At 50.9% G+C, this 21,007-nt stretch overlaps 7 protein-coding genes across 7 annotated transcripts; 2 read left to right on the forward strand and 5 right to left on the reverse strand.

Annotated features, from left to right (window-relative positions):
• Positions 1-75: 75 nt before the first annotated feature.
• On the reverse strand, positions 76-1,159 carry BGZ61DRAFT_356225 (RTA1 like protein-domain-containing protein; the record flags this gene model as incomplete). Its single annotated transcript, XM_046240778.1, has 2 exons — positions 76-304; positions 381-1,159. 2 exons carry the CDS (start codon positions 1,157-1,159, stop codon positions 76-78), a joined length of 1,008 nt encoding a protein of 335 aa, XP_046102218.1.
• A 1,794-nt stretch (positions 1,160-2,953) lies between these two features.
• Positions 2,954-4,381, forward strand: BGZ61DRAFT_393581 (RTA1 like protein-domain-containing protein). The gene is made up of 3 exons (XM_046242875.1): positions 2,954-3,264; positions 3,332-3,583; positions 3,650-4,381. Exons 1-3 carry the CDS (start codon positions 3,096-3,098, stop codon positions 4,102-4,104), a joined length of 876 nt encoding a protein of 291 aa, XP_046102219.1. The 5' UTR covers positions 2,954-3,095; the 3' UTR covers positions 4,105-4,381.
• Positions 4,382-5,478: 1,097 nt separating this feature from the next.
• Positions 5,479-7,911, forward strand: BGZ61DRAFT_55273 (fungal-specific transcription factor domain-containing protein). Its single transcript, XM_046255538.1, has 5 exons — positions 5,479-6,597; positions 6,650-7,054; positions 7,104-7,330; positions 7,380-7,586; positions 7,643-7,911. Exons 1-5 carry the CDS (start codon positions 5,540-5,542, stop codon positions 7,852-7,854), a joined length of 2,109 nt encoding a protein of 702 aa, XP_046102220.1. The 5' UTR covers positions 5,479-5,539; the 3' UTR covers positions 7,855-7,911.
• BGZ61DRAFT_423451 (putative salicylate hydroxylase) lies at positions 7,616-9,488 on the reverse strand. Its single transcript, XM_046243565.1, has 3 exons — positions 8,733-9,488; positions 8,470-8,676; positions 7,616-8,409 (listed from the first exon to the last, which is right to left on the reverse strand). Exons 1-3 carry the CDS (start codon positions 9,396-9,398, stop codon positions 7,969-7,971), a joined length of 1,314 nt encoding a protein of 437 aa, XP_046102221.1. The 5' UTR covers positions 9,399-9,488; the 3' UTR covers positions 7,616-7,968.
• A 514-nt stretch (positions 9,489-10,002) lies between these two features.
• On the reverse strand, positions 10,003-12,709 carry BGZ61DRAFT_507303 (uncharacterized protein; the record flags this gene model as incomplete). Its single annotated transcript, XM_046251905.1, has 7 exons — positions 12,321-12,709; positions 12,172-12,257; positions 11,876-12,141; positions 11,361-11,794; positions 10,570-11,327; positions 10,432-10,509; positions 10,003-10,314 (listed from the first exon to the last, which is right to left on the reverse strand). Exons 1-7 carry the CDS (start codon positions 12,649-12,651, stop codon positions 10,003-10,005), a joined length of 2,265 nt encoding a protein of 754 aa, XP_046102222.1. The 5' UTR covers positions 12,652-12,709.
• A 1,923-nt stretch (positions 12,710-14,632) lies between these two features.
• BGZ61DRAFT_454874 (major facilitator superfamily domain-containing protein) lies at positions 14,633-16,165 on the reverse strand. Its single transcript, XM_046246293.1, has one exon. The coding sequence runs from the start codon at positions 16,099-16,101 to the stop codon at positions 14,722-14,724; it is 1,380 nt and encodes a 459-aa protein (XP_046102223.1). The 5' UTR covers positions 16,102-16,165; the 3' UTR covers positions 14,633-14,721.
• Positions 16,166-19,493: 3,328 nt separating this feature from the next.
• BGZ61DRAFT_495308 (uncharacterized protein) lies at positions 19,494-20,668 on the reverse strand (the record flags this gene model as incomplete). Its single annotated transcript, XM_046250861.1, has 2 exons — positions 19,494-20,438; positions 20,492-20,668. The coding sequence occupies 2 exons, from the start codon at positions 20,666-20,668 to the stop codon at positions 19,494-19,496; spliced, it is 1,122 nt and encodes a 373-aa protein (XP_046102224.1).
• Positions 20,669-21,007: the final 339 nt, after the last annotated feature.

Below are 21,007 nucleotides of genomic sequence, written 5' to 3' on the forward strand. Positions count from 1 at the left end.
ACTCAGCGTCCCCAAAAATAATAAGAAAGAAGAAGAAAAGTAAGAGGGATGGATATTATTCTGGTCGGCAAAAGTCTACACTGCCCTGTGCCTGGACCGTCTGGAGCGCTTTTTTTTTAAAGGAATAGTGTTCTTGTTCAACTCCGTGACCATCTTCTCGTTGCCGACCAAGGGGAAGAAGACACAAGGATGAATGACGCTGAGTAGCACTACTGATATAAGTATCATAGCACCGTCAAGAATTAGGAAGGCAAGTTCGTCCTTCATGAGGCTACTGCCCCAGCCAGAGGCCATCTCCGGAACACTATATGTTGCATAATCCCACGTTAGCCACGACTCGTTAAACACCTCTGGAAAAAGCTTCCGACAGGAGGACTTACCGATAGATACAACGGATGATGATGGCGATAAAGGCCACAATGACTACCCAGACGAAAATGCGGATCTTGTGTTCGTTAAGCCGCACATCGGCATGGCTCCTAGAGGAGTTCATGTCGACCGCCATGTCGCATCCAGAACCGCCCTCGGGCGTACCCTGCTGCAAGTGCCTATTCTTATAGCGACGCCAGAACACCACCATAAGACCTGCGCAGCCAAGCATGTTGGCAACTTGAAAACTGACACCGGTGATCAACAAGCCGGCGCTCACGTCGCTGAGAGACTTATTAGGGGGGTCGCTCGAAGTGGCGGCGGCAGCGACAAAGGCACCGGCTCCCTGGATGACGATGGACAGAAAGTCGGATCCGACGAAGATCCAGGGGTAGAGCTTCGGTCTAATTGGGGACAACTCGGGTCCGTAGTATAGGACAAAGTATTTGCAGGTGATGGATATAGCGGCGGCCACGAAGGTCGGGGCCAGAATGAGCGTTAGCAGCTGCGTCGCGAATGCGGGAAAGTTCCACGGATTCGAGCTCATGGCGACGCGAGAGATGTATCCGGCGAGCTCGAGGATAGTCCCGATGGCGAGCCATGAGACGAATGACCATGCCCTTGACTTCCACCCGAAGTATACCTGGACCAGCAGAGCGGTGCCGAAGGCGATTGAGAAAAAGAGTGTTGGGCCTTTGGCGAAGAAGTCGCCGTAGAGTGTTGCTGAGACCGGGCATTGCGGACTAACGCTATCGCAGCTGCTGTAGGTCGGATGGTTCTGGTCGGCCATGTTCGACGGATAAGAAGAAGCGGTGGACAATAGTTGTTACAATGTGCGAGGAATTCAGGAGACAAACGAGGCGCCACGGTCGAGGGGAAGTTGGTTGTTTGTGTTTGTTAGGGGGATGGGAACTGAATGAGAACAGCAGCCCACAGTGAGGTAAAAAGATGGTGTATTTATAAAAGCATTGTGAATTGGGTACGTCGAGAAAACGTGCTGCGCATTCGCCAAATACACGTTCGCCTCCCTGAGTGCCGAGTACCTGGGCGATCCGAAGACTGGCCCAGCTCGGCACGAAACCGGGCTGCAAACGCGAGCAACAAAAGTGAGCTGTGCACACTTGTGTACCTAGTTCTGAATTCCGAGTCTTCATTGCCGAGTCCCTCGCTCGCATTCGTCGTCGTCACGAATGCGAGGTAGGCGGGTGCAGAGTTGGTTAGTACCGAGAGGTCACTTAGTCCACTCCCTACTAAGAACCTATTCGCAGGGGACCTTGCTGTTGACCCCGACTTCAGTGCCCTGGCGGTTGTTAGCTATGACATTATGTGAGACAGGCCGGTGGGGGTGTGATAGAATGCCGAGGGACGTGAAGTCGTACTGCCGTCAAGAGTGACCAAAAAAGGGCAGAAGCATTGGTGCGAAAGCTACGCGTCTCGCACGCTAGAAGAATGGCGTGCCACGCACTTTCGGCCTCAAGGATCAATCCTATCTGCTATGATTCCAAGTCAATGGAGAAATTGTATGCAAGGCTCTGGAAAAATGGACAGGCAAATCACAATGTTAGGGGGATGTTTGAGGGTAACAACTCCTGCTGGTTTCGTCATCTGCTTTGCGATCATGCTGATCTTGCATTTTTTACCTAGGTTGAACACGATACCGATTACTTCAGGGTGTTTCGAATTGAGGAACTGCAGTGTAACGGTCACCTATCATGATACAAAGTCCCCTACTGTTGGCCATCACCACATTGTCAAACAGGGACATGTTTGCATTTCTACGATTGATGCTGATGAAATAGACGGGAGATGTAAGAGGTAATGCAGTACAGAAGGAGCCTAGGGTACTGGTGCAGGTGATTGATTACAATTAAACATGTAAGGTATATAAGCTCTGGAGAGGTTAAACGGAGAATCCATAATCCCAATCTTACTGTCGAGTCAGTCTGCAAAATGAAACACTCCATAATGTAGATCCGATAGTGTACCTTGTGTACCTTTACGCTTCCCCTGATTCTAGAAGTTGGTGCAGCAGCCTTAAATGTCAGAGAAATGTCCAATGTGCACCATGAGTGTAGTGCGACTTATGGCAAGCCGAAGCAATGATCAAGAGCAGCCGAGAACCTTAGAGATGGAGTTCAATTAAGCCTCAACAACAGGATGGACGATGCGACGACGAAAGCGAGATGCGACGACGAAAGCGAGATACGACGACGAAAGCGAGATACGACGACGAGATACGACGTCGATGACCAGGGATCCTGGTCCCAGACACTTACTTCTCTTGGCAACTTAAAGCTCCGTCTACTTACCTGTCGTGTTTCTTCTTCAGTGGGCTCTAGATTCCTCCCGAGATACGAGGGTGACAACGAGTGTTGCATCGCCGCGAATAGCAATACCTACGTAGTTTGCTGTCGTCAGGGAGCCGTGTGACCGATAGGGGCTGTGCGAGCCACGCACGCAGACTTGTTCCTCTCATTTCGGGAACCTGGTTCCCGTCGTGGGCTAATCGGTATAGCTGAAGGGGAAGATGATATAAATAACGGACCCGTTGCCGCCAAAGGTTTTCCTAAAGATACAGATCACACTTCAACTACCTCTCAGCATTGTAGAGAGATACCACGACCTTGATCGCTGCAGCAATCGCCCGAGGGTTGTTTACGACCGCAATACTCTCCGAGCCCAATAACACCCTACCCAGCATCGAGTGACCGTGACTTCAGCACAAGATGTCCGACAAAGCCGGCAAAGAGGAGACGAACTATTATGCTTACGACCCCTCTCTTGGGGCCGCCGTCATCTTTGTACTGCTTTTTCTGGCCTCTTCTGGGTACCACACATGGCAGATTTACCGCTTGAAATCATGGTACTTTATTCCATTTCTCGTCGGTTGTCTTCGTAAGATTCTGCTCCCTGCACTCTCATATCAGTGTTTCCGAAGTTATAGCTGATCATTGCTCTGCAGTTGAGGTGGGCGGATATGCTGGCCGAGCTATAAGCTCCACTCAAGACACCAACTACCAGACGCTTCTTCCGTTTATTTTGCAGTCGCTCTTACTGCTCCTCGGTCCCCCCTTTTACGCCGTCTCTATCTACATGGTGCTAGGACGACTCATCCGTCTCTTGAATGCGGAAAATTACTCTCTGATTAGGCTTAAATGGTTGACAAAATTCTTTCTTGTCGGCGATATTATATCTATTGTCGCGCAAGGAGCGGGTGAGCTATATTACCATCTCCAAGCTGGTAATAAGAAAAAAATAAATTGGCTAACTCGTGACGTAGGTGGTGGAATGCTCTCAAATGCAGATACTAAAGAGGCCTTAGACCGGGGACAGACAATTATCCTCCTTGGTCTTGGGGTCCAAATTGTCTTTTTCGGCCTGTTTATGGTTGCCACTGTAATCTTTCACTGCCGGATTCACCGCCAGCCCACTGCCAGGAGCTGCAAAATCACCGCGCCTTGGAAAACGCTACTGATGGTCCTATACGGGACGAGTTTTCTCATAATGTTACGATCGATCTTCCGAGTTGCCGAGTACGCAGGAGGCAAGGAGGGGGAGCTCATGACCAAGGAGATCTACATCTACATTTTTGACGCACTGCCCATGATCATCACCTCTGTCGCCTTCAACGTCTTCCACCCTTCCAACATTATCCAGAGCAAACAAGGCACGTCTATCCCACTTCGGGATTCAGTGAGCGAACTGAGCACGTACGCGATGAACAACAGGTGTTAGGGAACTAAAGAACGGTGCAAAAGCGCCATGGGGATAGAACTGAGAAAAAAGGGCTGAGGCAACGGGGATGGAAAGGAGGAGGATGGAGAAGAAGATAAAGATATCGACGGCCACAAGTCCGGGCTTAGTCCCTAACCCAGATCTTTCTCAACTTCGCCGGCAACAAGAGTGCTTCGATATTTCTAGTATTTGTTTTGTTTTTGTTTTTCTTTACTCGACATTATCGGGTAGATTAACGCCAGACAGTATTTGCAAACAATAAAGACATCCATTTAGTGCTATACTCAGCACTAAACAAGACAGTAGCTGAACCCTACGGTTGTTACACACTGATCTTTGCCATAAACTTGAAGTCTTTCTAATATCAACGTCATCATTTTAGCCTTGAAGGAGGTGTTGATGTTTCTGAAACACAATCGCATGCTATGTTCACCAGTTTGCGAGATGGGATATTAGGTAGTGAGGTCATCAAATTGCATCTAGCTCAAGAGTAATGCACTAATATTGAAGGTACATATCGATTGCTTATACAAATGCCGGATTGCCTTGGGATCATGGTGACCCCTGCAGGGAATTGATTCATGCATGATGGAACGGATTTTGGTCGCATAACGACTGCGCGTCCCAGATCCCAGCCCGTTTGCAAGGGCCTGGCACCGATATGATAGCTCAAGAATCCATATCCAACGACCTCTTCATAATGTTAGATTTATGCAATATTATTTTCAAGAGCATGACTCACATATTGAGGACGGGCGGCTAAAGCCTCTCCAAAGTACCCATCGAGCTGTCCTAGTCTTTTCGCGTTGCGCGGTACAATATTGATGGGCATTTCTACGCCTAAAATTCCTGGAATATAATAGGGAAAATCTTCCATCTTAATAGGAAACTTTGCTCGTGGTGCAGGCCTGATGTCAAAAGCCGATGCGAGGCACATGATGGCAATAGCAAACGATCGTCTGTCCACCTAAGAAAACAATCGCCGCAATGTTGATCTTTGTGTCAAATACCAGTAGTAGGTTTTCTCTGTTGCATAAAGCAGTTCAACGATTGTCCATACAAATCAAAGCTTGTAGTTTCGCGAATTCCCAGGGTTTTCTAGCATCAATTGCATAAATGCCCTTGCCGCCATTCGACTCTGCGGAGAAATTAACTCTCAATGCCACTCAACCAGATGGTCAGAATGACAAAAAATGACTTGATTCGATTCGGACTACTCCGTACGCTAATAAGTTACGCTGCCTTAGCCTCGAAAACGGCTCGATCGGCTCGACTAATTTCTTCACCTCGGAAACAGAGCTGACTCAACATGTTCCCCGCATTCTCGATTCGTGCGCGCTACACCGAGCCGCCATACATCGAGTGACCGAACATGTACCGTCTTTGGACATCAATTGGCCAGGCCCCCGATGCGGTTGGAACAGACGCCGATATCATGGATCCAGCGTATGCGGAACGCGAAGGTGCCGCGCGGAAACGCCGGCGAGTCGCTGAAGCTTGTGGCGCGTGTCGAGACCGGAAGACGCGGTGCGATGGACGTCAGCCCGTGTGTCAGGCGTGTGAGGATCGAGGCGTTGGTTCGAGTTGTGTATACAAGATAAACCGGCGTCGTCGACGTAGGCCAATGGCAATACCTTCGGAATCAGATCGGGAGTCAAGAAACGCGGAATGGGTATCGAGAAGGTCGCAATATCTACCAACAGAACAAAGTCATCCGAGTCTTCAGAGAGTCGTCGACAACAATACCGCCAGCGACGCGTCTTGCCAACCATGGTCTTCGACACACAGCGACGGGCTTGCAATCCTAGCTGGCCGCCATGATAACTCCATTTACGGACCTTCATCCACTGTAGCGTTCCTTCGCCGGCTGTTAACCAAATCCAGTCACGATCCCACAACGCAACCGACCCATAGCCTCGTATCAGCACATATTCCGGAGCGCATTCCTCGACAAAACGACGCCATGGCCCAACTACCGCGGCGACGCAGTGCGGACGAGTTTCTGTTCTGCTACTGGGAATTTATCCACCCCACGTTTCCAGTGCTGCACAAGACGACCTTTGGCAAGCAGTATGAGCAGTTTTGGGCCACCGAGAGCCGTGCCGATGATGTATCTTCAGATTCCGCAGGGGAGAATGTCATCTTCCTATCGACAATGAATCTGGTCTTTGCTCTTGGGTGCAAGTTCAGCAACGCCATCCCAGACGCTCAAAAGGAATCCGCCGCTGATGGGTTTTATCAAAAGTCGCGGCAGCTGTCCAATTTCGATGCTCTGGATTCGGCATCGTTGCCATTAGTTCAGATGTGGCTCTTGAACGGCATCTACCTTCAATCCACCCGGCATGCCAACCGTTGCTGGAACTCGATAGGCCTGGCTATTCGTGTTGCCCAAGGACTTGGATTGCACGCTGACCTGGACGTCCGCAAGGCAACATCTCAGTTGGAACGCGAGGTGAGAAGACGGGTCTGGCATACTTGCGTGAATCTCGATCGGTGAGCTGCACTCGTTCAGTTAACCAAGATTTCTCAAAAGCTGACTACACAGATTGCTCGCAATGACTTTTGGTCGTCCCACCATGATTAATAAAGGCAATGCGGTTCCACTGCCTGCCATGGTCGATGACGAATTCCTCAGCGAACACGCCGAGGGTGTACAACCCCCTGAGACCCCGTCGTACCTTGGACTCTTCGTCTCGTCATGCACACTCCTGGAGTTGCTAGAAAAGGTCTTGGAGTTTCTTTCCAAAAATGAGCACACCCCAAGCTTTGAGAGTCAACTTGAGGCTTCCAAGTATAGAACAGAGATGGTAATGGCTGTCTTGGATCTGAATCGCCAACTTGATGACTTCTCAATCAGTATTCCGTCATACCTCAGGGTTGCGGTTCAAGAGGACTCAGACAGTCCAGATGCAAATCGAGTGATGCTGCAGAATCACGTGCTGGATTGCAGGTATTTAGAGATAATCTCAGCCAGCCAACCAAGCTAACCTGTTTATCAGGTTTCTCCTCACGAGGTTGCTTCTCTTGCGACCTTTATTGCTCTTAACGATAACCATGGACGAGCCTAAAGCCCGGTTTCCTGACGCCACCGGGCAGTCAATGCTAACCAACGCCATGATCAAACAGTGTTGTGAACTCTGTGTTCAGACAGCGTTTCGACTCATCGACACCGTTTATGCGAGCCTCAGAACTCCCTACCGCAGCTCATGCTGGCATGCTGTATATTGTTGGTCAACCCTTGTATTGTTGCTGGAAATGACTAACATCTTACCAAGTCACGTTCTCCTCAGCGATCGTCCTGATGGCCTCGTTGAAATGCAGTATGCTTAGTATTGAATCAAACCAAGTCGACTTCCAAACTCGGTGGGACCACTGCTTGGCGATCCTGGAACATTATCAAGATAGGGTGCAATCAGCTTCTCATGCGATTAATTCGCTGAAGGCAGTCCAGATGCGCATCTTCCAAAATGATCATGTCCAAGGTACGAGTCAATATCATCTAACATCAATTCTCACGTCTAACGCGCGTCATACTTAGACGAGCCTTCGAGAGACCTAGTCGGATCTGATTTGACTCCGACATTAGGTGGGAGCCTGACCCCGGCGGCTGGGCCAGAAGTTGGCGAACATCATGGCCCAGATATGGCGGATGCATTTGGTATGGATGGATTCAGCGAGCTGTACTTGAACACGCAGTCGACGGATATGACTTGGTTAGAGTTGTTCCAGTTGCAACCTAATTTATCATGACGAATGTGGGTAGCGGAAAAATATCGTTATAGAGAAGGGAGGATTGTAACATTAAATCATTGCGTAGAGCAGAGCGGGGGTTTTTATACAGTAAAGTGTCCCCTCCAGCCATGTTCAAATCCTAGCTAGTTCACTCATCCCAGCCCTGCATCTCGTTGCCAACTCAGCCTGCGCCGCCTGGCACATCTCTGCCACATTGACATTGGCAATAAGGCCATTGCGGAGATTAATCTCAGCCTCGATTTTGACCAGATCATCCTCGATTCCTTCCGCCAGCCACTCGTACGTGTTCCCAATATGGCTGCTGCTCTGAACCAACCATGATCCGCGTTCTCGCCGTACGCTATCGTACACTTCAAGCGCTCGCTCAACTTCACCGCGGCCCGTCACAATTGGGTCTGACAGGAGATGGGCGAGCACAGCGGCATCTTCGATGCACATTCCCGCACCTGCGCCGTGATGCGGCGACGTTGCGTGCGCGGCGTCGCCAACCAGGCAAACGCGGCCTCGGGCAAATGCAGGCGGAGGATTCTTTCCCAAGTCGAAAATAGCCCACTAATTATTGGACATGGTGTCAGTGCCGCTCTGTAAATCAAAATGTCAGAGAGTACTTACAGTTTCAAGGGTTGGCGTTGCCAACTTCAGCAGACTTGTAACGGTATCTCCGAACCCAGCAAAATCCCGGAGAGCATCTTCGCGCGTAGCTTGTGCCACCAGCCTCGAGCTGTCAGGCCAGTCACTTGAAGTAGTATGAAAGGCAACAACATTCAGCGTCTTTCCATGGTTCACGGGAAACGTTAGAATATGGCCGCCTTTGCCCATCTGCCTGTATGTCAGCGCCATTGGCAACCATCAACGCTCGCATCGAGAAATCATACATGCATGCCCGCGTTTTGGGCTTTCTCTTTCCCGATGGCATTTTCCGCATCCTCCATCGGCACCAGTACCCGATAGGCGTACTTGTGTGTGTAGGAAGGAAATGCGCAGGGGTGGTCCGCACCAAAGAGACACCGGCGGACTTGGGATTTGATGCCGTCACAAGCCAGAATAGCATCGGCCTGCGCGGTCGATCCGTCGCAGAAGAACAGAGTATATTGTCCATCCTCGGCCTGTTCGAACTTTTCAAGTCGTTTCCCAAAGGATGCAAGCTCAGGGGGAGCCAGCTTGACAAGCTCGTCAAGGAAACGCGCACGATGAACGCCGTTCTGGCCGAGGTTGTTGCTAATGGAAAACGCGGGCTTCTGCGCCTTGGCTTCGACGTCCTTTGCTTGGCCGTCGTAGTAGTCAAACCAGACCTTTTGCTTCGAAGGCCACATGTTGCGCGTACAGACCTTCTCGAAGGCTGCTTCGACGCCCGGGTGACACATCCGCATTGCCTGTACCGCGTTAGGGGTAAAAGAGACGCCCGCACCGATCTCTCCAAACTGTGGTGCTTGCTCGTAGATTTTGACAGATACACCGCGGTGGTGAAGGGCAATGGCCAGAGTCAATCCGGCAATGCCGCCGCCGATGATGGCGTACTTGAGGTTTTGTTTGGCTTCCATTTTGGTGTGATGTATTCAACGAGAAATGAGTAGCTGAGGAATGTAGAAAAAGTCATCATCTTACTGGGACTAGAAGTCTTTATATCTCCCTACTTGAAGTCAGTGTTGATCAGTGAGAGCCGTCAGTTAATGACGTCTGGTAAAACCGGACCAATCAGAGGCTGGATTCGGCTCGGCTTGGCATCGGCCCTTGTTCAATTACCGATGCCGATCCGACAATGCCGATACTTATTCCCGATCTTGTAGCCGGTCACTTCCAAGCTGACGAAGTATTGACTGACTCTCGGAATTTCTGGTGTGTGTATTAATAGTTTCCCACTTGCTCCAAAGCAAACAGCCCAGGTGTCCCGGTTTAATCTCACTTAACAGTTCAGTATTATTATACGCTGCAAAGCTACCAGTTGGGCTACCATTCTTCGACAAATCCCCTAGGGTTCCGCTCATGCTTTTTCGGAACAAGTTAAGAGCTTGAGAAGTGGCCTAGGTAGATAGAGTGCAAGGACAAGGAGTTGGAATCTTGAAGACAGCTGATCAAACATCAAATGGTATTGGCATGGCTGCTGTAGTGACAATCAAAACCTGAATCTGAACTAGTCGGGGCTTCTCACTGCATGGGGCATTCCTCTCCGGCTCCTCCTCTACCCCCACCAGTTTGACTCTCTTTCTTGATCTTCGTCATCATCCTATCCATCCTCCACGGGTCCAAGTCACCAAAGTCCGCATCTTTCAGCTCCTCCGGCCGAACCTCCGTCTCAGCTTGCTCCTTAACAACTCGTCCACGTCCGTCTTCCAAGAATTTGCGCATAAGCTTTGCGGCGGCATCGATCCCGGCATCCACAGCCTCGCCCTTATCCTCGCTTGTCAAGCCTGTACGGCCTGCAGCGGTGGAAAAGACGTAGCCCACCACGTAAGGCAGCTTGTCTTCTGTGGGTACGTATTGGAGGAATCCAGCCCCCCATAGTCAGATAAACTCTTCTTTCAACTCCATGAGGAATTTCCACGCCAAGTTGTGCATGGTGAAGTAGTTGAAGACGATGTCGGGGACCTCGGCGTGTATGTTTAGGGCAAGCTTGCGAATAAGAACAGTAGGTAAGAGCGTCACTGGGTCGATCTAGTGATAAGTGTCAGCAATAACTTCCTGATACAGTAATTCTAGGTTATTAAAACTCACAGTCTCATTCTTCGCTCTTTCCTTGACCTCTGGCCGGATATGCCCTTTGCCGTCCAAAGCCTCATGGCGGCGACCCTCAATCAAGATGCCTCCAATCAGGTCAGACGACAACGGGGGACGTTCTCCAGTCGGCGCGAGACGGCGGTTGATCACCAACGACACCCACCCCTTGTGCTTCATGTTGCGCCTGTTTGCGGTGTTGACATTGACTTTGCCCTTCCGCTTGGTTGGCGCCCAGTTACTGGCGGACACGCCGAGGCAAAGACAGTAATTCCTGAAGTAGTCCTCGCGGTTCGTAGGCGGATCGCCGACAAAGATCGCCGAGTCACCCTGCATCTTCCAAAAAGTTTCGAGATCTTCCCATACGAGTTGGTCTGGAAGAAGTTTCTCCTGGCGAAGAGCGTGGTATAGCTGTGTCGTATACATGACTCCTCCTGGAGTTGCTGCGTATGCTGCGCCCGAGAGGTGTAGATTCACACGCATATTGTGGAGGAGCAGGCCGCAGTGAATCGGGTTGCGACGCAGAAACCTCCATGCCGGGGGACTGTTGTTGGGTAACAGCCCTAATTGTGTCATTTGTTGGCGGCATGTCCAAATAGGATCCTTGTCCCACTTTGTAGCGGCTTTGATGACCCAGTTGCGTTCCTGCGAGCTGGGGACGTCGAGCATTGCCTTCTTGATCTTGAGGCTTTCCTGTTTCATCTCGTCAAAGCCACGGCCGCAGTTTGACCCGAGGGACTGTAGGACATCAAGATAAACTTGAGCAGCCCAGGATAACTACAGGGGCGTACTATTGCTGGGACCGTTCATTAGAGCACCAACGCCACGGATCAGTTCGTCTTCAACCGCTCCTGTTCCCAGATTCGACGAGAGGAATTGCAGGTCTGGCAGGACCTCCATCATTGCAGTCTTATCCTGATCCCACTTTGCGCGGTTGGTCTGCCCCTTGGCACCAAGCACTTCGTCATACCAGCCGAACTTGCCGTTGTAGTTGGTAACGATGAGGTCGCCCGAATTGCCTTTTACATAACCATTAAGAACACTGGTGGTGTTTATCAGACAGGCCTGGGCCAGATTATAGGCTTTCAAGTTGTAAGAATCACCTGGCTGCTTGTTACCCAGTGCGTCAATGCCGGATAATGCGCATAACTCTACGAAGGACGAAGTAAGAATGCTGTCTGCGCCGCCGTGTTTATTTACTATAGGCATAACTTCGTCTTCCATGCTGCAAGCGAGCTCGAAAGCTGTGTTCGTTGCAATAGCAGCGGCAGCGAGATTGAGACAATTTGCCTAATAATCCGCCCACAGTGACTTAATCTCTTCCCGGAGGCGGCTATAGTCACCCAAAAGAGCGAAAAGAGCAAAGAAGGCATCCTCGGCGGACTCGTCCTGTTCGGCAGTATACTTCAAATCGGTTGCGGGTTTGGCAGCAACATCTGGAGCGTTCAAGAATGCTTCGGATGGGGTGTACACTTTGAGAACGTCAAACATGTTCTTGAAAGGATTCTGAGATTTATCGCCAGCCTTCTTAGCCGCTTCGTCAATATTGAAGCCGCCAGTTCCCATGAATGGCTTCAGACATTAGCGAACTTTTTCAAGTACCCCGACAAAGAAAGAATGTCGTTCGTCTGAGGCGAGGTCGACTTTGGCTCCACTGTCAGCAAGCCGTTGCGAAAAACTCTTGCGTACTGTCGACAGAGATATTAGTTTGCTGCGTACAAATAGGAGCTGTGAGAGTGAATTTTAAGTACCCCAGATAACGCGCTCCAGGGCCACAGCCAAGTGATCGGGAACCTTGACGGAATCTATCTTGGCGATGAAGCTTGCCATGGGTTCAAAGTCCCTGATCCTGATGATCCGCGAAGTTTTGTTTGCCGAGTTTCCTGGCCGAGGCCGATTTGCACCTTTGGCTTGTTTTCGAGGTTGGCCCTTCGGTCTGCCTGGCTGGACCAGCACATTGTTGGAGCTTGGAGCCTTGTCTGCGTAACCGTTGTCCTTGGCAGTTGTGGCGAGCCAGTTGGCGACAGAGTCTGTGTCGGCTTTGTACTGTTGGTAAATAGTCTTGAGAGAGGAGGGTAGCATCTTGGGCGATGGTCGTGAATGGTGCGAAAGATATGGATTCGAGTTGCGTTTGCCAAGGGATGTGTGGTTTCGGAAGCTGGGGAATCTCAACATGCCTCAGGAAACAACCGTCCACGTGACTCGCGCACTACTGGTGGCGCAAATGGATCAGTTATGTAAGCGTAATTTCATCTATGGCTGTGAGAGGATAGCATAACGACTGTCTGTGGTGATGAGGAAGACTAGTCTAGGACGGATCAGCCCGATTTTCTTGGTGCAGGATGGGCTGTTGATGATTCCAAGGATCTCGAAGCGGCCACGCAACTAAGGGTTGCTTCACCTATTACCGACGCCGACGATGTTATTGGCGGAAAAACAGTGGCCGTGGATGATCCTACCGGTGGCTCAATTTATCTTCACTGGGGCCACAACGAACGTAAGATTGACCCAGCTGAATAACCGAAGAAAATGGTGTATAATACTTGGGATACAAAGAGCCGCCAAGGAGAATTCCAACGGTTCGAAGATGGACCTAGCCATGTTTACAAGCTAGGGCATTATGGCTATGAAATTCACCACACTCAAGCGGACTCAGTACGACAGTGGTATTTGGATACCTTCACTCTGGCTGCTACGGACTACATCACTGACCCACAGACCCAAAAGGATATTATGACCTTTATCCACCTCAACAAAGGTGAAAAATATGTTGACCACCATGTATGTGCCCTTGATCCAAGTGTTGGACTAAACAATTAAATCGAAGCAGAACTTCTTTATCGCCGCTGGACAAAATACCAGGCGGGAAGTACGTCATGCGAGCTTTAAGGTCGATGATGTCGATGGTGAACTAAAGGGTCTCATTTTATACGGTCGAAGGCATTTGCTTCATCACTGACATGGTTTATCACACTGACTCTCTCTGTTTGTCCCACTTGATGAGAGCTAACATCTGCCAAGAAGAATCTTGATATTTCCTTTATCCGCCTTCTTCGTTGTGTTTAGCAACGTCATCATCACGGCAGACCTCGGGCACCTACGTCTTCTCAAAGGTGTCGCAGATGGGTTCAGTGTCATATCAGCTGATGCACCAAGTGTCTACAGGATTGAAGACTTTTGCAAGAGACTGGTCAAATTATGCTTCGACACCATAACAAAACCGAGATCACACAGATCTGCGGCATCCACAACTCCCATCTTCTCACACGTCCGTACCGACCATATCACCTCGTAAGCTCCAGAAATCACGAGACCAGGCATGCCTGGGTCGATGATATAGAGAGAACTGTGTTAGGGCAGCAAATGCCTGCACTGAGTGCTACTGGAAACCTCCAACCTGGACTTTAAGAAAGCCTGAACGACGAGGACTTTATGCGGAGCGCAGAAGGACTGGGCATGTTTGAGGACCCAATTATTCCTTCCAACTTTGAGACGAATGAGGAGCAAATCTGGCAGCTATTCGAGGCACACTTGAACGGCTTGACAGGTGGACTATAAAGCCGGCGAGCATTCTAATTTACGTTGATGAGATAGAGTGAGCACTCAGATCGTTTTTCAGCCATCACGTGCGAAATCACAATATTTTTCACCGTTTAACCGTCGTCCACAATCTGTTGGGTCCGAAATAAGTGCGCGATGAGCTTGTCCGCCGCCATCTTCAAGTCGCTCAATTAGGCACTAGTCTGCCTGCATTGTGATTAGCTAGATCTATTAAATTCATGCTATTTCCAAGAATTATAAGGTGAGCGATATTAACACCGCCGATCGCGGTGCCCAACTCCCCTTATTAGCCTAGTTGAAACCCGACAAGTTTCGATCTAAGAAAATTGCCTGGGAAAGATACCGCAATTTGGAAATGGGACCATTTTGCTGATCACAAATAGCGCCTCCTTCTTTTTTAGTCGGCAATAAAAGTGAAGATAGGAGGGTATCAGTTGGATGAGTGGTGGTTGGTTACAGGCGGAAGTGGATTGAAGCTTTACGGAAAAGCCCAGTGATAATGTTTCTTTCAGTAGTATTATTGAATCCGCTCTAGAGAACCCTGTCTACTTCTAATTTCGGATCTTGTGTATCTTGTATATCTTGTATGTTCTATGCCCAGTCATCGGCCTTCTTCTCGTGCTGCTCAATGATGGCACCGTCCTTCTCCTTCACACTCGCTGAGTCGCTAACAGTGGTCTCAGACGCCTTGGGTGCCAGGATGGGCGTGCCATCACGAACCCAGTTAACAGCGACGTATCCCAGAACGTAGACAAAGCCAATCATGGGGACGAGGTAGCTGATACGGGTTGACTTGGCGTCGGCAATGGCACCCTGGATGGGAGGGAAAATGGCACCACCGGAGACACCCATGACAAGGACACCAGCTCCGCGTCGGGTGTGGCGGCCAAGGTTCTTGGTACCCATGGCGAAGATGGTAGGATACATGGGGGCCTCGAAGAAGAAGATGGTGATGAGCACGCCGACGCTGGCAGCGCCGTGACCAGCGCTGACGTAGGCTGTCAGGGCAATGGCGCAGCAGGTGTAGACGACCATGATGAAGCCGGAAGAGAGAAGCATAGCCAGAGCAGTGGCAAAGAAGCGACCAACGGTGAAGGTGATCAGAGCGTAGCTCAGCATGGTGCTAGCCTTGCTGGTGGAAATGCCGCCGTTCTCGTGGGCGTAGTTGATGAAGAAGGTGGCGATGGTGACCTGGGCACCGACGTAGCAGAGCTGGGCGCCAAAGGCAAACCACATGTTGTACTGCTTCCAGAACGAGCCCTGGGTCGTCTGGCCGTGAGCCTCATCTTCGATGACGGCCTCGGGAATCTCAGGAAGACGGGCAAAGAAAAAGAGGACCGCGACGGCGGCGCCAGCGCAGCTGACAGCGAGGTAGACGTATTGAACATTGGTAAGGCTGTTCTGGTTCGCGCCGCTGAAGAAGTACTTGGACGCGATCAGGGGGCCGATGAAGGAAGCAACGCCGTTCCACGATTGGCAGAATTGCAGACGGGCTGAAGCAGACTCGGGTTTGCCAATGACGACGGCGTACGAGTTGGCAGCGGTTTCAAGGGTGGCGAGACCGCAGGCGATGACAAGGGTACAAGCGCAGAAGCCGCCAAAGACAGCCCTGCCGTTGCTGCTGCTGTCGGCGGACTTGGCCACGGGCCAGAAGAGGATAGCACCAAGCGAGTAGAGAGAAAGGCCCATCAGGATGGTTTGCTTGTAGCCCCGGCGCTTGAGGACCTCTGCGGCAATAGGGGAGTAGAGCAGGTAACCGCCGCCAAAGTACATGACCTGGAGGCCAGTGGACTCGAGGCGGGAGATGCCAAGCACGGTCTGGAAATGCTTGTTGAGGACATCGAGCAGGCCGTAGGAGAAGCCCCAGAGGAAGAATAGAGAGATGATGAGGGAGAGGGGGAAGATGAGGGCCCGACCAGTCAGGTAGCCGCCAGCAAGCTGGGGAGCAGCGGTGGGAATGCCACCAGCCATTGTGAAGATGTGTGCGTGTAGGCGGAGGAGGAGGAGGAGGAGGATTGGAGTGATTGAAGTGCTGTGAGGAGTGATATCGAGAGAGTTGACTGCGATCAATCCAATCTTTATATTCTCTCGTCTTTGCGATCTACAAACTCTTCCTACTCCACTTCTCCTCTTCTCCCCCTCTCCCCCCTCTCTCCCCTCAACTTAATCCCCAGACCTCTCCGCACGAGACGACCCAGACGCAGAGTTCTCCAGCTTCTCCATGATTCAAGCTGGGGGCCGGTTGGAGCTGTCGGACCGAGAGTAACGCTACCCCAACCAACGGCCCCGTCGTTGAGCTCCGCGTGCCCAATAACACGCTGAGCACGTGGACAAGTGTCAAGCTTTCCTGCCCTTCTCGGCGTCGCCATGGCTCCCTAGTTTAGCATGGGAGTACGTATAGTGGTGAACCGGATTCTCCTGGCGATCGAGACCTCGTTAGAGTGCCAGACCTCCGGGGAAAAGATTGGGACCCCCAACCACGATGCCCAATCACAAGCCTGGTTTAACCACACCAGCAAGGCAATGCCGACAGGCTTCCCCTAAAGAGGCTAGATACCAAGACGGCCGCTCCTCAACCATGTGGGGAGTTGGGGTAGTCTCGCCGAGAACACGACCGCAAATAGCTTGATGCAAGCGGCATTCGCCATCCTCTGCGCAATCGGTCAAGCAGGTTAAACGAAAAACAGGGCCGGTCTGTCACCCATTTCCTGCGTGGCGGCCGGCCGGATCTCGTTTCACCCACATGCCGCTCCCTTAGAGCACCGTGGCTGCTCTAGTCGCCGCGCCGAGCGATAGATGGTATGATTCCATGTGGCCAAGGCTCCTGACAATCGGCCCGTCCAGCCATCTCAGCATTTTTTTCGCAGGGAGGAATATAACGCGGACTCAACCTGGAAACACGGACTTCTCTCCTTGCGGGCGCTTTGGAACCTGCAGAGGCCAACCAGGCCTGGTGGTTTTTCGCTAGGGACGAGATAATATTCACGCATACATTGTGTTGAGTACCCTGAGTCGCGTGGTGTTGAGACTCGATACCACCGGGCCACGTGGTGTTACGACGGGGTGTCGCGGACCAGCTGGCCCGGACTGAGACCGTCTCGTATCAGTCAGTCATGCCTCCATTCCCGGGTCACTAGCAGGATCCTAGGACGAGTGCCGACTATCGGCATTGTCTAGACTTTGCGGCTCCGATATTGCAGGGCGTAGGGCCCAGAGCCCAACACAAGATGATCCTGGGGCACCCGATCTAGTTAATCGTTGGGGTAACCTAAGTGATGATTGCCAAGGGGGTTGAGTGGTCATACTCTCCATGTGCCCCGTATCACAATGGTGTCGTAACTTACGACAAGTGGTTACAGATAGCTTGGCGTAACATGCATAGTAGCATGACATCATTCATCAGAGGCTCTGGGATCAAGGCCGCACTCGGCGTGTCGAACAAGTTCCAAGTAAACCATTGGCAGCGGCACTAGACCAGCCACATGATCAATTGACAGCGCACGGAGCAGACAGAGAATCAAAATGCTTGGGCTAGATCAAGCGCGGGGCGAGATTCAGAGCTAATGAAGCAATTTCCTCAGCTGGTCGTAGGTTTTCACGCCAGCGCTTGCGCAAGCGAAGACGGCATCGCATCAAGAGCCTCGATTGGGGTCAACCCCGCTTGTACGAATTTCTCGGCATTTTTATTTCCTTTTTCGTTCATCGTATTGAAATGAGTCAAGCCGTTCATGAGGGAAGAGGCCCGCAAGTTAGTTCACTCCTATGATTGACACATACTTGTTTTCGTAAGGGCGCGAGATTGGGATTTGGAGGCTGCGCTGAACACAGACCGCGGTAGTCTGTATATTATTGCTACATAGGTCCATTACCACCATCATTGTTATTTTGACCCTCTTATTCAATCCAGAGATTCCTGTTTGAGGTTGTTCCATGGCGCAGAAAACCCATGAGTGGGCAGCATATTTATCACTCTGGCAAGCTACCCTAGAACATCTTTGAAGGTCACGAATACCCCAGAATATGGAAATGATTTGTCAATTTCGCCACTCAGTACGCTATTCTATATAAAGCTAAATGATCCTAACATTTCCATGCCAAGACTGGGGTAGGAAATATAAACCTAGCCGCTCCTACCGAGATGATGACACGGCTCACCAGATTCTTGTTAGCTTCTTTTGTAAGTCGCCCCACCCCAACTCGTGAAATCACTCAACACTTGGTAGAACAGGAAAGTAAATCTCGTTTTTCATGCCTCGAGTCTTTGAGGGGACGCAAGAGATACGGGAGCCTTTTTCTGGTCAGTTTCGAAGCTTCTTGAAATCGATGCAAATCTTTCTTCGGCTGCATATATTCATCCGCTTGTGTGTCTACACTCCCTAACCCTTATCCCACTAACGCGTGGCCATAAAGGTCAGCTCACCCCTAATGGCAAGGTGAGTCACGACGTCAACGAGTTCGATCGAAGCGATAAGTCACTTAGGAGAGCGACGAGGTGCTGCAACCTGTTCCACGATGTTCCCCGATACAATCGACCTCCGCTCCATGTCGACTATGAGCACCCTGCGAGACGATACGAATCGAACACGTCGATGGAGTCGCACCTGACGTAGAAGCTCGTGTGGTTAGGCTGACTCCGTACCTGCACATAGTTCTCAGGCTTGAGGAGGCCTTGTCGTCTAGCATCGTGTCGTCAGTGACCTCGCGGATAGTGGTGGTGAGGTGCCTCATCCGCTGAGTTCACCGGCACGCCGACAGGAGCAGATGACATCTGTCTTCAGCGTAGCTGCACCCAAATTGCATCCAGGCTGCTCATTGCTGTGGGATATTTGCAGAGCAACATCGACGCGCCCCCGGTTCAAGCCATCAGGACGTGAGAAAAAAAATGTCGATTCTCCAGTATTGTGCCGGGAGGGAGCTGGTGAACTCAGCAGTCCCAGGCATGGTTTTTTGTTTGGCGATAGCCTCATCGGGGATACTAAACTAGTACTTTGTCACCCGACCTCCAACCTGTAACGAAGCGACCAAGATCCGGCAGAAGCATTATGCCGATCCTCTACACTCAATTTCGAGAACGCCACTCCTGACCGGTACGATTGCCGAGAAATTTCTCACTCCATCAGTTGTCTACTTAAGCTGGGAGAGGTCTTGTCTGGATATGAATATGTCCACCATGATTAAAAGTATTAGTATTATTGTCTATGTGATTGCAGTACGACTAGGTTGACCGCGAATTAGTTAATTCATTCAGTGCAACGGATCAGAAGAATATTCGCTATAGAAACCCCCACCTCTCCGAAAAGATATTGCAAGTGACATTAATTATCCTTGTTGCGCATTGCCATAACCAAGGTGGCCATGTACAGCTAGTCGAATAGGTTCCTTGCATTGTCTTGTCGAACAGCTTCAGCTTTACCCGAGTCGTTAAACACTATTTCAATATCCTGGTCAAAGGCAGCAACTCCCTTTGCGGCTGAGGCCCAGGGAGTGAACGGCGTATCAGTTCCCCAGACGATTTTCGTATAATCGACCCATCGAAGCAATGGAGGAATTGCCGAGGTAACTGGCCAAGGACCGGCGAGGTCGAAGTAAAAGCTCTTGGCGAGGGTCGCTTTCATGGACGATTCCGTCAAATTGAGGTTCGGATACAGCGTACTGTACCCAACTATCCGATCCAAGGTAGGCACGAGGGCGCCGCCGCCATGAGGGATAATCCACTTGAGACGTGAGAACCTAGTTGGTACCTCAGAGTAGAATAGATCTGCAAAGGTGCGAGCCGTGTCGAAGGGAAAGTCAAGCGTAGGGGCAGCAAACTGCCGGGTTGCAACCGGTCTGTTGAGAGCTTGCCATTGCTTCTGGGTAATGACAGGAGCCTTTGTGTTGATGTGATACTTCAATTCGTTGAATTCCGTGCATGGCGTAGTAGGGTGCTCGAAGATTGTCACGTTGAGTTTGTTGAGCGCCTTGTAGACTGGATCAAGGTCTGGGTCGCCGAGGTACATTCCGTAGAAGTTGGACATGAGCACGACACCATCGGGTTTCGGGTGCAGCTTGGTGAAGCAGAACTTGATCTCTTCCAATGACGCCTTGACGTCGGGGAGGGGAAGAGATGCAAAGAACCCAAACTTGTCAGGGTATTGAGCTTTCAGCTTCGACGCGTACTTGTTGACCTGTCGGGCCAAATTGATGGCCTTTGTTGTAGCGGCCTTAGAAGGCACAGTAAGATACACTCCAGGGCTCGAGATGGACAAATAGGCCTTGTCTATATTTTGCTCCTCCATGAACGCCAGGTGAGTCTCAGGAGTCCAAGCCTAGGTAATTGTGTCAGAAAAAGTAGTACTCTCATTGTTGGTCAGGGACTAACCGGGATAGCTGGCATGCCATCAGGACCTGGCGTATGGCCAGCGTCTCTCAACGCTTGCGCATAGAAATCGGGAACAAAATGCGCATGAACATCCACTTTGGCGGTTGAACCCGTGGCCAACGCGCCCGCAAATGCCCAAGCCGCCAAGAAACAGCTCACAAGAGAGGAAGACTTCATGATGGGCTGATGCGTGCTCAGTCGGAGGATCCGTGGGAGCAAAGCGGGGTGACGTACAAGCTGCCGGAACAGGCTGTGATGTCTCAGGAGGAATGGTTGCATTTATGAGGCCGCCACAGTGACCTGTCGGATGCAGCATGTATTTGTCATCGACGGCGAGGGCCCTTGGCAGCACAGCATTCAGGTCACCTCGCGGGTATGTTGTAGTATCCAATTTAAAGCCGTCGTACTGCGGATGCGAGAAGAGGCATCTTTCGCAAGGGGTGAAGCAAGGGTTGAGGATGCCGTGCCCATATGACTAGGTCCCCCCCCCTATTGCGCTAATAAGCGACCGATTGA

The sequence above is a fragment of the Ilyonectria robusta genome (genome assembly GCF_021365365.1).
Source record: "Ilyonectria robusta strain PMI_751 chromosome Unknown BGZ61scaffold_14, whole genome shotgun sequence".
Classification (NCBI taxonomy): domain Eukaryota; kingdom Fungi; phylum Ascomycota; class Sordariomycetes; order Hypocreales; family Nectriaceae; genus Ilyonectria; species Ilyonectria robusta.